General features: G+C 41.3%; 1 protein-coding gene across 3 annotated transcripts in view; it reads left to right on the top strand.

The window, feature by feature from the left end:
• The window catches only part of LOC142194866 (zinc finger CCCH domain-containing protein 11A-like), a 41748-nt gene that overhangs the window by 12522 nt on the left and 14118 nt on the right, over positions 1-15108 (top strand). For 2 of the 3 annotated variants that reach the window (XM_075264281.1, XM_075264280.1), the window contains exons 6-11: positions 1977-2100; positions 2182-2373; positions 2480-2581; positions 3551-3631; positions 7327-7419; positions 13117-13188. In XM_075264281.1, the coding sequence (XP_075120382.1) occupies positions 1977-2100; positions 2182-2373; positions 2480-2581; positions 3551-3631; positions 7327-7419; positions 13117-13188 (664 nt within the window). The remainder of the gene's footprint in view (positions 1-1976; positions 2101-2181; positions 2374-2479; positions 2582-3550; positions 3632-7326; positions 7420-13116; positions 13189-15108) is intronic. The other variant, XM_075264283.1, reaches the window with a different exon arrangement.

Below are 15108 nucleotides of genomic sequence, written 5' to 3'. Positions count from 1 at the left end.
TGTTAAAGGGATTCTATCATTAAAATGACATATTTTTTTTTGTCCCTAACACGTAGAAATAGCCTTAAAGGGACTCCATCAGCAAAATTATGCTGTATGAGCCCCACATATGCGTGAATAGCCTTTAAAAAGGCTATTCAGGCACTGGTAATCTTATTTTAAACCCCGATCCCGTTTTAAAATAAAACCATAAAAAACATATATGTAAATCATACCTGAAGGTGGGCGGTCGTGCACGATCCGACGTCCTCTTCTGGCACGCCCACCTCTTCTTTCTGCTTGCAGCGACGCCCTCTGGTCCCAGCTCTTCCGCGGCTTCATCCTCGTTTTCTTCCGGCTGGATTGCTTGAAATCCCACGCCTGCGTAGTAGTCCTTCCCTCCCGAGCGCTACTGCGCAGGCTTCGGCGCCATTTTTATCAATGGCAGTACGCTCGTGTATATCTTCTCTGTGCTGCCGTTCCATAGAAATCCCAGTTTTCTTTGGTATGCAAATGAGTTCTCTCGCAGCACTGGGGGTGTCCTCAGTATATGAGAGAAATCTCCAGCGCCGCCTCGATCTTTGTCTGGAACGGCCTCTCCCTGCGTCGTCTTCCGGCGCTGGGTTCAAACTTTTACACGATTCTTTTTTACGCGTCCTGCTGTGATCTTTGCCTCCCCTTGAAAACAAAAGGAGGCAGATTCTGGGGCGAATCTGCTCTGAATTCGGGGGAGAAAACCGTTCCGGATTTGGGGGTGAAATCCACCCCCAAATCCGCAGCAAATTCCTCTGTGTGAACAGACCCTAAAGCTGACCTACAGTAGTGAAGACAAATGACTGTGTTGTTATGGAAACCAGGAGTAAAGCTGTGTGCATGTGTAGACTAAGTGCCAGCGACCTTCTATTAGCTGATAAGTGACATGTGACTGTGTGTATGATAGTTGGAATAGGAGTGAAAGGCTTGCAGGCTTCTATTGGCTAATACAGGTCATTTTTTGGGAATACTGTATCTCAGGAACGGTACGTCCTAGACCAGACTTTGCATGGTTATATCCCCTTTTTTATTTGTGTAGTGTCCCGATAAGAATTGCCCAGTTTAGCACTGGTGTATTTTGTATGTCGTTTCTGTCCATAAGCATCATGTGATTATGTGTTTTTCAGTTTGGATATCAGAGTAAAAACCTACGATCGGTTGTTATGGATACCTGGAGTAAATCTGTGTGAATGTGACCTTGTGTAACAGTGTCTTCCACAGCACCCTGCCCCTTTAAAGCTCACATACAGTGGTGAAATAGAATGTCTGGAGTAAACCTGGAATAAAGCTCTGATGTGTGGTACTGTGTGCAGAGCCATGTATCTAATCCTTTGGCGTGTGATACTGTATGCAGTCGTGTGTATCTAATCCTCCAGTGTGTGGTACTCTGTGCAGAGGCGTGTATCTAATCCTCTAATGCGTATATCTCAGTTTGGATATCAGATCAGTGTGTGTGTGTGTGTATGAGACAGATATTAGAAAGTTTCCTATGTATAAGTATGTCAGTGTAGTATGCGAATGTATGAATATGTATTGGCCGAACTTCACAAGGTTTTCCCCATTGGTTTAGTTTGACCTGAACACACCCAAACCTACTACACTTCCCAAGTATACCTTGCTCTGTGTTCTTTCTAACTGCTGCACTAGACATTACTCTTAACAGAAATTATAGATGCACTTCGCGAGCTTTATCTGTTAGGATTGCACATGCATGATTATGTAGGTCTGTAGTGAAGTAAACAAACTGGGTACTCTCGTCTTTAATGAAGATGGACTACAGATCGTATCTATTGACAGCAGTGTTCAATCAGTGGTAGGGATAGGAGGATTTCTTTGGGCTCTTATATGTTAAACACTTGATGATTACTTTCAATTGATGGGAATGATATTTTGTAAATTACTTTTATATGAAATAAGATTGTTATTGTGGAAATAACCTCTTTAATTGTAATATGATCTTGCAGAAAAAACGCAGTGAGATACCATGTTACTGGGAAAACCAGATCTCTGGATGTCAGAAGGCCAATTGTGCTTTTCATCATGCAAAGGGGAGATTTGTGGATGGGTCATACTTTCCTCCAAATAAGAGTAAGCATTTTTGTTTCTAGACATATTTCAAAGTAAATGCACTGCAGCTAAGTTGACATAATGTCATTGTTTTTTTAATAGCACTGGTAAAACTTGAACCATGTGAGCCAGATGTCCAAACCTCTCTACCATCACCAGCTCCAGAAAAGCTTTCAGTGGCTCCCACACCACAGTTACGTGGGGTTAAAAAAATAGAAGCTACAGAGAATGTTCCAAGCCCGACACATCCACCAGTGGTGATTAATGCAGCAGATGATGATGAAGATGATGATGGTGAGATTAATTTCCTGAAAACCTAGTGCATGCGCGCTGGTAGCTTTCAAATGCAAAAAGTTTATATTTATCATCTTTGTGTGCTTTCTTTTCCTTGTGTTTGAAGATCAATTTTCAGAAGAAGGTGATGAGCATGCTGCCCAGCTTAGTGGAAGTCAACATGGAACTAATTTAGTATCTGCTAGAAAATCACTGACACCCAAAAAAGGTAATTGGAATTTTTGTGACTAACATAATAGTGTTTTGTAAAACTGTATTAGTCATGAGCATTGTGCTGAAAAACCTTTCATGACACACTACTTGAAGGTATTCTGATAATAACAGGTTATCTCTAAAGGGGCGTTCACAGTTGTGCCCGATGTCCGGTGTGTGCATTCCGCTGGCTTTCCATTTTCAGTCCTGTCGAGACTGGACAGGGGATGGAAACCCGGCGGTCAGTTTTAAAGCCCATTCACTTGAATGGCTTTGTAAAGGTGACTGCCTGTGACCTGTCCGCAGGGAAACTTATTTTTTTTTGTTTGCGAGACACAAAGTCGGTCATGCAGGACTTTGTGTCTGGCTAAAAAAAAAACTGTTTCCCCGCGGACTGGCCCAACTATATACCTGAAGATTACCTAGATTTTCAAAATTCAAACTAAAGTACTTTTACAGAAAATAGAAAACAACCTGGCAGGCCTGCGAGGCCCCAGGTATGCGTTCTAGGGTTAACAAACGATAAGCAGGACTTGAATAGCCTTTTTTTTATTTTTTTACTCATTTTATTGAGAAAGTATATAACAAAGTACAGTAAAAGAAAAAACAAGACATAAGAGATGGCAAAGGGTACACAATCCAAAGCAATCTTGGACCCAAAAATCTTGTCAAACAGAACAAGAACCAAAAACCATGCTGCGAAGTCCATATTAGTAATTGAAGGCTTGCAAAAATCATTCAGTAGAAAGTCCAAATCCAGAAAGTCGAGAGAGGTATCAATCTCCATCCAACCTGCAGAGGACGAGAGTAGAAAACGAGAGACAACAGAAAAACATGTTGAATAGCCTTTTTAAAGGCTATTCAGGCATATATTTATCTAAAATAGCAAAAATCCAGTGATAGAGCCCCTTTAATCCATACAGAACAATGACTACTATTGTCTTAAAGGGCATGCTAATTTTTTACTTGAATTTTTCAATTTCAGATCTTGACTTAAACTATGGTATTAAAACCCTAGAGGAAATTAAGTCTGAAAAACTGAAGGGTCAAGAGGAAGCCCTTTATAGTAAGTTGTTTTGAAATGAATTCTTGGGTTTTCTTACATCTACCGTATATACTCGAGTATAAGCCGAATTTTTCAGCCCAGTTTTTGTGCTGAAAAAGCCCCCCTCGGCTTATACTGGAGTCAGCAAAAAAAAAAAAAAAAAAAATTTTGACCAGCCACAATATTAATGTATAGAATCTCCCATAAAATAGTGAAAAAAAAAAAAAAAGATTTAAAAATAAATAAATAAATAAATCCCTCCTTTCCCTAGAATACATACAAAAGAGTAGAAAATGACTGTGACACACGTACACATTAGGTATCCCTGTGTCTGAAAGTGCCCGGCCTACTGAATATAGGGTATCTGCAGTGCTCCTGTTCTGTCAGGAAGGGGTTAATAGGAGCACTGCAGATACCCTATATACAGCCAGGCTGAATTCCACGTGGGGGGAAGAAAAAACAGTCCTCAAGCTCAGGGAAGGGGCAGACAGACAACCAAAACACCCCCTCCCCTTTCCCAACAGCTACTGCACCCAAAAACTCCGACCATTTTAATTTTTGAAATTTTCCAGTAGCTGCTGCATTTCCCCCCTAGGCTTATACTCGAGTCAATAAGTTTTCCCAGTTTTTTGTGGTAAAATTAGGGGCCTCGGCTTATATTCGGGTCGGCTTATACTCGAGTATATACGGTATATAATTAATTAAATATATATATATATATATATATATATATATATATATATATATATATATATATAAATTTTTATGGCATTTAGTCGGGGTGCAGATAGTTATACTCCCCAAAAGTGGGCCGCGTATTAAAGAATGTTTGATTACATCTGACAGTCATAGCTCATACGTTTTTTTTAATTGCTTCCCAATCACCCTTTGACTATACATGCCCTTACTGTCTGTATTTAACTGTGCAAGGACATAGTACTGTGTCTTTGTAGTTACCAGTGGTACAAGGTGGGAGAGTTATCAGAGAGAAGGTAGGGACCATTTATTCCCAGTTGCTGTATACAGCTTGTTCACAGATCCGTGAGCATGTCATCGCCAGGAAGCTGTATGAGTTGGGTTCTAGTGGACCTAGATAAATTCTGCAGGCTGTATTCCAACGTAGTGAAAAAGCAATGGTTAACATGACTCATAACATGTTAACTACACTGTGACAGACTGTAAAAGGTTTCCATGTCTCTCTCTCAGCGGTTTACATGATGTCCCTTCCTGTATTTTTCAACAAGCCGGTGGGTGGGCTTTGAATGTTTGATGAACAGGACACTATGTCCTCAGTGTATATATAGACATTCTGATTACTAGCAATGTAATACAAATGAAAATCTTATATCAATATAGAAAATCAATAGCAAAGTATATTAATTGCACCGATTTGTAGAAAATGCTTACACACTCCCAGACAATGCTCTTGCAATAATCTCAAGGTGAGAGCAGTGTCAGGTCATCTCACCTGATATCAGATACAGGCCAAGTAATTTGACAATGTTATTTAAACAATGGAAATAATAATCTAATATAGCAGTCAATTAAGAAGCATTGATAAAACAATGTGCTTAGGAAAATTCTTGAATTTAAATAAGCTAGCAGTATAGATAGTATCCTTGAGATTAGAATACCCCTTTAACTTGACTTGCAGTGAGTTTTTTATGGCTTTTTTGTCTTTTGAGTTAGAATATCACGACACAGAAAGTTATGTTACAGAGAGTCAATTCAAATAGTGTTGAACTGTTTGAATGAAAAATTGACATATCCCCATAATTTTATTTATTTAGTTTTAAACTGAGAGCAGTCATCTGTGTGCTGACTGTCCTGGACATCTCTCCATGTCAGTCTTTTGAATTTAGGGCCTTGCTCTGTCCCATTGGACCTCTCTTTTCCAGTGCCTTCCAGTCAGAGTCCAGACCAACAACTCCAGCATTGCCTACTTGAACCTTGAAGGGTGGCATCAGGATCATAGCCGCTATGCAAGAAGTCTCCCGGTCTTTTCAATGGGCGGAGCGCATCGTTCTTCTCTTCCGTGGTTCACATTCCTGCAGATGGCAGTTTACTTAAATCACGTGAAGCTTAACCCTACATTCCCCAGCTGTGTCTCCAGTTGAAACTCTGGATATTGACCTCTTCATCTCCCTTCTGAACTACAAGCTCCCATGCTATGTGGTCAGATCTCAGATCCCTGGATCCTCAATGTAGATCTCTGTAGCATAATCTTCTTTCTTAGGGTCCACTGTTGCACTCCATCTTACTTCGGCTGCGTTTAACAGCATGCCAATTTAAGCCAAGGTTCTGAAGCTTCGTTGTTTCTCTGAGCTGGTCCTCTGACTATGCTCATAAAGATCTGTCATAGTACCTTCATCCCTATCTCCATCCCCATGATCCTGGCTTATTCCAAGAAACAAGGTTCCATCCTTATTGTTCTGTTCCAGAAAATCCTGGCTTTCTGGCCTCAGATGAAGACCTTCCTGCATGGTGTGGCATACTTTGCTCCTCCCTCCCCTCCCCCTGTGGAACCTTGGAATGTCAACCTAGTCCTTGAAGTGCTTCAGGTGTTGAGCCACTGTGAGAGTCTCTCTGCCTTCTCTCCTGGAAGGTTTCCTTCCTAGTGGCAGTCACATCCATTTGCAGAATCTCTGTGCCCTACTTTCACACCAACGAGGATATAGCCATTGCCATCCTTATGTCTGGATCCAAACTCCCCCATGAACACGCTCTTTTCTACCTTGACCTGTTCAGGTTATTCAGGTCTATTTGTCTTTCATGGACTCATTCCATTGTTTGAATTGGGGCTCGTTCACATCTGTGCCCGGGAGTCAGTTTTGCAGGTTTCCGTTTCCTGCACAAAACAGAGCAGGAGACTGAAAGCTGCAGGACTCGTTGAAACCCATTCATTTAAATGGGTTTGAAAGGTGTCCGTCCGTGAGCGCCGGTGAGCGTTTTAAGCTCTCCGCGGCAAAACCGTTTTTTTTTTTGTTTTGTTTTTTTAAACAGACACAGAGTCGGAAATGCAGTACTCTGTGTGTCCGGTTTAAAAAAAAAACCTGTTTTGCCGCGGAGAGCATAAAACGCTCACCGGCGCTCACGGCCGGACTCAGCATGACAGGTTTGCGTCTTCTGCATGCAGAAGACGGAAACCTGAGAACAGAGTGCCGAACGCTGGTGTGAACCCAGCGTTACTTGTTCATTCTCCCTGAGGATATTCACAAGGGCATTGCTGCCTCTAAGGCCTCTTTTTCCAGATGGATCCACGTATTGTGTTTAGGGTGGGACACTATTTGTTGGGTGACTTCTCACTCTACTAGGCCTGTTGGAGCCTCCTGGACAGTCTGACATCAGACTTCTGCTACACGTCTGCATGGCTGCCACCTGGGCTTCATTCCACACTTTTACCAGTTCTCTGTTTTTGCCGGTCTGTGTTGGCCTTTACCGACATAAGAGTCTGTCAGCGGCTGAACTAACACTTTTTTGATATTCCTAGTGTCATTCTACTAGTGGCCAGGACTATACCCATGGTGCTGCCCCCCCCCCCCATGAATACAATCAGAAAGGGATTTCACATTCCCAATTTTTTATACATTGAGGAGTTTACTGCATGTGGTTGCTTATTTTAGACACTTTTTACAATTAACTATTTAAAAATCTTTGCAAATTATGGAAAAATTTACCAAAGAATTCTGTTTTTTTTTTTTTTGTTTCTTTCCTAGGTTCTGCAGCTTTTCCAGAAAAGTTTCATTCATCTCATAACCAGATAGATAACAGCGTTTCAGTTCTACGAACTGTGAAGTTCAGCAGCAAAGGTAACCCCAAGATAACTTGTTGTTATTACTTTGGTGACATGGCTTTATTTACCCCTTCTTGACACAGCTGTTTTTAATTTGTGTCCTTATTATCTTTTCTCTCCCCCTGCTTTCTGAAAGGCATTAACTGATAATGGCTGACTTGTTTTTTTGCCAGGCAAATTTTACTTCTTTGCATTGCCATATTTTGACTCCCTCAAGTTGTGCGTGTGTGTTTGTGTTTTTTTTTTTTTTAAATAATATTTCCATCAATGGAGCTCTGTGAATGCAAAAAAAAGAATTGCAATTTTTTTACATTTAATTTTTTTCTTTCCATTGTGGAATTCACTGTATGATATACTTTATTTTTTCAAACTGTTATTGACAAGTTGTACAAAGCATATGATGTAAAAACAATTAATGCTGATGAGACTGAAATATTCAAGGTCTCTAGGGAAGTGATGGCGAACCTATGACAGGTGTGTTAGAGGTGACCTGCCAAGACATTTCAGGTGTTGCACATTGTTCCATCTCCGATCCAAGTGGCTGCTACAGGGATGCTCCTTCCAGGCAGGAAACTCATGGAATAAACTGTGGGTGGCCTTTTTTTTTTTTTTTTCTTTTTTTTTTATCAGCAGCTACTCCAGCTACTCATTGAGTTATTGCAATAAGCAGCTGCTGATTATTTTTAGTCACCTGTGCACACTCCTGCACGGGCTGCCCTCCATTGCCGCCTCTAGGCAGCACTACACTTGCATCACGGCGCTGAAGAACACCAGGACACTACATATAGCGACTCTGAATTCTTCAGTTGTAATTGTTGATTCCAGGTCTTTGTGTAGCTCTCTGCAGGTCGTTCTTGGCACTTGGACAACTCTTCTGATAGTTCTTTTCAATCCTCTGTCTGAAATCTTTCAGGCATCACCTGTTCGTGGCCAGTTTATGGTGTAATTATGTTTTTAATTTCCAGATTTTGGCCCCAACAGTGTTTTCTGGAACCTTCAGCAGTTTAGAAATTCTTCCGTAACCAATGTCATCAGTATTTTTTGCAACAATAAGGTTTCGAAGGTCTTGAGACAGCTCACTGGTATTATATATCATGAGGTGTTTCTTGAGTTGCACCTTAATTAGGCTGAGTTCCCACAGAGTTATTTGGAATCCGCCTCAAAATCAGCCTCCAAAAAAAGCCTCCCAATAGAGTTCTGGGCTAGGTGTAAATTAACCAATAGTTTAATATAGTAGAGGGCTGTAAACTTCTTCTGTTTTCTCTAACTTGTTTCACTGCTGAGACAGAGCAAACATCCAGGAAGAAGGTTATGGGATGGGCTGGCAGGGAACTACTTTCTGTTAGCGCAATGTGAATGGAAAGGGTGTTTCACTTTATTATGATCTCTAGAAAGCGTTAAATTTTGTTGATAAAAGCTTCCCTTATCACAGTGTAACTCCAGGACAATAACTTTAGCATGGAGATTACTTCTACACTACTACAGGAGCAGTTGTAAATAACACGTGTTGGACTTTAATTAAGGTGACTGTAGCATGGGGCATCAGATAGAGTGAGGTAAATAGCCAGATTAGTGATGTCGTTAACCCCTTAACGACCCATGAGGTACTATTACCTCATGGATGTCTGGTACTTAACGACCCATGAGGTAATAGTACCTCATTGATGTAAACACTCCCCGCTTTGCAGTGCATGCTTAAATGGAGCAGGTCTTAGTTGTATCTGACAACTAACACCCTGCTCTGTCACCCTCCATTGGACATGAGTGCCGATTTTGGGTTTTAACTCGTTGATTGCTGTGATCAAACATGATTGTGGCATACAACGAGTTGCGCTATGTTATTGGGGTCCCCGGCACCCCCCCGCGGAGAGATTGGGGGGTGCCAGTGTGTAAAACATGTAGCCTGGGGTCTGGCCCCAGGCTGCTACATACCCCCGTTACCTGGTTGATCCTGCCGTGTGAACAGGAAGCAAGGCTGTGTGTGCACACAGCCTCACTTCCTGTTATGCAGTACGAGACACTGAATGCTGTGCCTTGTAGTGCATAATACAGGATGAATGATGAAGACTTCATTGATCCAAGTGTCCCATAGGGACACATGTGAAAAAGTAAAAAAAAAAAAAAAAAAGAAGTGAAAAATAAAGCGTTAAAAAAATGAATAAAGTTATAAAACCCCACAAAATCCCTTTTATCTAAAGAAAATGAAATATATATATATATATATATATATATATATATATATATATATATATATATAAAAAAAAACCTAAATATTAATAAAAACTAGGCATATTTGGTATTATCGCATCCGTAACAATCTGTACAATAAAACTGAAACAATATTTAATGCACATGGTGTACGGCGAAAAAAAAACAAACAAAAAAAAAACGGGAAAAACCCGCCAGAAGTAGTGATTTTTCTCCATCTTACCTTACAAAATATGCTATAAAAGGTGATCAAAAAGTCATATGTACCCCACAACAGTAACAATGTATTCCAAAAGCCGCATAGCGCTCCTTCCCTTCTGCGCCCTGCTGTGTGCCCAAACTGCAGTTTACACCCACATATATAATTTTTTGGCCCACCTAATGGTTTTAGGAGTGTAGGTCTCTGAAAACACAAAGTGGGTGCAACGTATTGGGCACCGAAATGGCATATTTCTTTAAAAATTTCAATCTTCTTTTTGTACCTTAATTTTTGGAAAGCATTTTTAGTCTCAAAATGATAACACCCCTTCATACATTCCTTGACGGGTGTAGTTTCTACAATGGGGTCACTTTTGAGGGGTTTCCATTGTATTGATACTTTAGGGGCTCAGCAAATGCAACATGGCACCTGAAAACTTTACCAGCCCTCCAAAATCCAAATAGCGCTCTTTCCATTCTGAGCCCCACCATGTACCCATACGGCAGATTATGACCACATATGGGGTATTGCCGTGTTCAGGAGAAATTGTGTAACAAACTGTGGTGTGGTTTAATTCTTTAACTACTTGCAAAAATTAAAAATATGGCGCTAAATGGATGATTTATTGGAAAAAAAAAAGTAATTTTTCATTTTTACGTCCCAATGTTAATAAAATCTGTGAAACAGCTGTGAGGTCAAAATGCTTACCAAACTCCTACATAAATTCTTTGAGGGGTGTAGTTTCCAAAATGGGGTCACTTTTAGGCGGTTTCCATGGTATTCGTACTCTAGGGGCTCTGCAAATGCGACATGGCACCTGAAAGTTATTCCAGCAAAATCTGCCCTTTAAAAGCCAAATAGCGCTCTTGCCATTCCAAGCCCCGCCATGTTCCCATACAGCAGATAATGACCACATATGGGGTATTGCCGTCTTCAGGAGCAATTGTTTAACAAACTGTGGGGGGCTTTTTCTCCTTTAACCCCTTGTGAAAATGAAAACTTTAGGGATAAAGTGACATTTTAGTCATTTTTCATTTACATATCCCAATGTTAGTAAAATCTGTGAAACAGCTGTAGGGTCAAAAAGGTCACTACCCCCCTTGATGAATTCTGTGAGCGGTGTAGTTTCTAAAATGGGGTCACTTTTGGGGGGTTTCCATTGTTTTGGTACTCAAATGAGACATGGTGCCTGAAAATTATTCCAGCAAAATCTGCTGTTCAAACGTCCAGTGTCGCTCCTTCCCTTCCATGCGCTGCTGTCTGTCCAAAAATCAGTTTACACCCACATTTGGGGTATTTCTGTGCTTGGAAGAAATTGCATGAGAAACTGTTAGATGAATTTTCTCCTTTAACTCTTTGTGAATGTGTTAATTTTAGGTCTAAATGAATGTATTAATTAAAAAAAAAATGAAAGCACTCTTAGCTCATTTGCATGTGAATAAAAATATTAGCAGCTATTCTGCAAACAAATTGTAGCACTGTGTTCATGGCTCTGAGTGCTAAAGCGACGTTCACACTACCGGGGTGTCTGTAGTAAACCCCGGGGAAAGCAGACAGCAAAGTCCTCCATGTAGGATTTTGTGTCCGTGGAAAAAAAACGGACACCAGGTGTAGAGGCTGAAAATGCTCACGGACGGTCACCTTTGTAAACTCATTCAAATGAATGGGTTTTAAAGCCAACTGCTCGCAAGCCGTTTGCTGTCCAGTTTCCCCAGGATTTACCACAGACACCCCAGGGCGGACAGCAGCGGCAGTTTGAACGCCACTGAAGAGCTACTGGTTCAATAACATTTTTGATGCTGACCAACCCCCTCTTACAGTGCCTTGTGTTCCTGAGCACTAATGTAAGTGTGGTGGTACATAGGAGTTCATGTCAGGTTCAGCATGTGCAGCCATCCTGACTTCTCTCCCTGGTTATGAATGGCAAGTTGTATGTCCTTGCACTGAGGTACCTCCCAGTCCCAGTAAGCGGGGGTAAAGCCCCCAAGTTTGGAGACTTCTATCAGTAGGGTCTAACAGTACATGAGGCAGTCAGAAACGGAAGGCTCCCAGCTGTCCTGGTAACTGAACGGCTCCTGTGATCTTCCTGCAGCCAGATTTTCAAGTGCTAGAAATAGCAGTGAAAGTAACCTTTCCCATGCCAAGACCACATCTGATGAAGACTTTGTGGTCTTCTCAAAGAAGATGACCAAGGTGTTTAATATATGTTGGAACTGAAAATACCGTATTTTTCGGACTATAAGACGCACCGGACCATAAGACGCACTAAGGTTTTAGAGGAGGAAAATAGGGAAAAAAAAATTTTAAGGTAAAAAAATTGGTGAAATATTTAATAACCTAATAATATAATATTTCACCAATGTAAATAGAACCGGGGGCTTTCGGACACAGGGATACCAAATGTGTATGTGTTTCACAGTAATGTTTTTGTTTTATATGTATTCTAGGGATATGAGGGTGATTTGAACATATCTATCTAATCTGTCTGTCTGTCTGTCTATCTATCTCCTATCTATCTATCTATCTATCTATCTATCTATCTATCTATCTAATCTATCTATCCTCATCCATGGATGGAAAGAGACACCCTGCAGTGAAGCTATGCAAGAAGAGAAAAAGGGGCGGGCCACACGGGTGAAGGAGGTGTGGTTTTCTAAGCAAACTTGAAAACACGCCTCTTTCACCCATCTGGCTCGTCCCTCCTTCGCTGCCTCTCAGATCTGGCTCCTGCAATGATGCCACACAGGCAGGGAAGTAGGGGCGGGCCAGACGAGTGAAGGAGGCGTGGTTTCAAGCTTGCCGAGAAAATCACGCCTCCTCCTCCCCGTTTGGCCCGCCCCTCCTTCCCTGTCTGTGTGGCATCATTGCAGGAGCCAGATCTGAGAGGCAGTGAAGGAGGGGCGGGCCAGACGGGAGAAGGAGGCGTGGTTTTCTCGGCAAGCTTGAAACCACGCTTCCTTCACCTGTCTGGCCCGCCCCTACTTCCCTGCCTCTCATATCTCGCTCCTGCAAACATGCGACACAGACAGGGAAGGAGGGGCAGAGCAGGCAGGCACCGTGCTGCTCTCCTTTTGATTCTCACAGACGGGACACAGACGCTGCATTCGGACTATAAGACGCACACACATTTGCCTCCCATATTGGGAGGAAAAAAAGTGCGTCTTATAGTCCGAAAAATACGGTATGTCACAGGAAATCTAACCTGGATAAGGGAGTGTTCTACTTCAAGAGGTGTTATTTTGTAAAATACATATAGTGAAGGTATATTATGTGTGTAAAATATTGATTTCATTTTTTCATTAACAGATTCAACAGTAAACCTTAGTTTGGCACAACGATTGGGAAAGCGCAAGAAATCCCAAGGTGATAGCCCGTTAGGTAGGACAGTTACTGTTTTTTTTTGTGAATGCCATTGTAAATGTGTATAAAATGGACTTCATTACATGTATTTTCATGTATTAATTACCCTTAATAGGTTTCTCAGGAAATGAAGAGCTCAAAATTAAACAGTCTGGCACAAACACTGGCCAGGTCCATGCTGGTATCTACTCCCTGGTGTTTCTCAAAACATAGGAAATGCCTGGGACTAATGATGGGTGAATCATGTAAGATTCTTGTTCAATCCAAATCAGAGGTGCTATAATAATCTGTGGTCTCTTCTATAAACTGAGGCCCAGAGAAAATAAATATTGCTGATACTCTCCTTTTAAACCTTTTCTCTATGCAGCCTGTAATAGAAGTAGCAGTATTTTGCAATGCATTAGCATTGTAATGCATTGAATTAGTGGTCAGATCCCCTGGGGGTTCCAGTCCACAAGAGAGTCTATTAAATATAGTAAAAATAATAAATTATTATGAAACACATGCACATTAGGTATCCAAGCCCGGTCTACTAACCTATAAAAATATTTTTACCATACGGTGAATCCTGTAGCGGTTCAACAAAATCTAAAGAGCCGAACCTGTTCACTGTGTTGCCACTGATTTAAAAAATTTTAAATTAATTACAAAATTTAAGATAAGTGACTAAAGCAATAGACATTCTCCAAAATTGTATAACTATACACTATATCTGGTGTCAAAATATGGCAACTCTAAGAAAAAAGATTATTTTTTTTTTAATAAAGTTTTGGAATATTTTAACACGTTAAAATGTAAATAAAACTATATAAATTTTGTATCCCCAGAAACATACCGACCTATAGAATACAAGTGACATGTTATTTTGGCTGCAAACTTAATGCCATACTTAAAACAAAGGCCATAAAAGTCGCACAAATACACGTTTTCTCCAATTCCACCTCATTAATAATTTTTCCCCAGATTCCCAGTACATTGTACAGGGTGTTAACTGGGACCATTTATGAAGAACAATTTGTCTCACAAACATTAAGCCCTCATGTATCTCTGTGAATGGAAAAATAAATATAGTTATGGGGTTTGAAAGGTTAAGAGTCCAAAACATAAATCGAAAGATGCTTGCAAGAGGATAAAGTGGCTTGATGTCCCAACCACCAGACTGGCACTTTCGGAAGCACCTAACCATGACTGTTTTGCACCCTTTCTGTAAACTCCATAGGTGGAAATAGGAGTTCTGAAAATGCTGCTTGAAAACTGGTGGCCCTCCACTGAAAATATTAAGACCCTCCTCTTGACTAAGTTAAATGTAGAGAAAACTGTATGTTGAGACTAGAGAAATGTGTGCACCAAAAAAAGGAGCTTTTAAGAAATTTTAGGAACTCCTGGTCCTCCATCTCCAGATACTTTGGGGCTTGCCCCTAAAACATTATTAAAGGACATGGTCTTTTATTTGTTGACATCGCACTTGGGCAGTGGATCGTTCTACAGCAGACCTAGACATTGTACGTCTCACGGGCCACATCCGGCCCTCTTAGGGCCCGTTCACACCGGCACAGAGGGAGCGGATTATGGCGCGTAATCCACGTCATAATCCGCCCCCTCACAATGGTGGTCTATGGAGACTGCTAGCATTCTTTTTTGAAGCATGTTGCCGCTAGCGGAAAACAGAAGCGAGCTGCCATTTCTTCAGGTGGATCCCACGACTAGTCGTGGCAGGCGGGTTTTGACCCGAGTGTGACGCGGCTCCCTCCGTCACTCTCGGTGCCCAAATCCGCCCCACCACCCCCCGTGTGAACTAGCACGAACTGTCTCTGACCTGCTTGCATAGGGTGTAGGATTAAGGTAGATGCCGAATGGCAAGTTGACTAAAGGATTATTCACTAAGATATGATCAGACTCTTTAGTGGGTGGAGCCACACGGGACAGTGTGGTTGTGTT

Source organism: Leptodactylus fuscus, chromosome 2 (genome assembly GCF_031893055.1).
Source record: "Leptodactylus fuscus isolate aLepFus1 chromosome 2, aLepFus1.hap2, whole genome shotgun sequence".
NCBI lineage: Eukaryota > Metazoa > Chordata > Amphibia > Anura > Leptodactylidae > Leptodactylus > Leptodactylus fuscus.
Note: the sequence above shows the minus strand (reverse complement) of the source record. Positions and strands in the feature narration are given on the sequence as shown.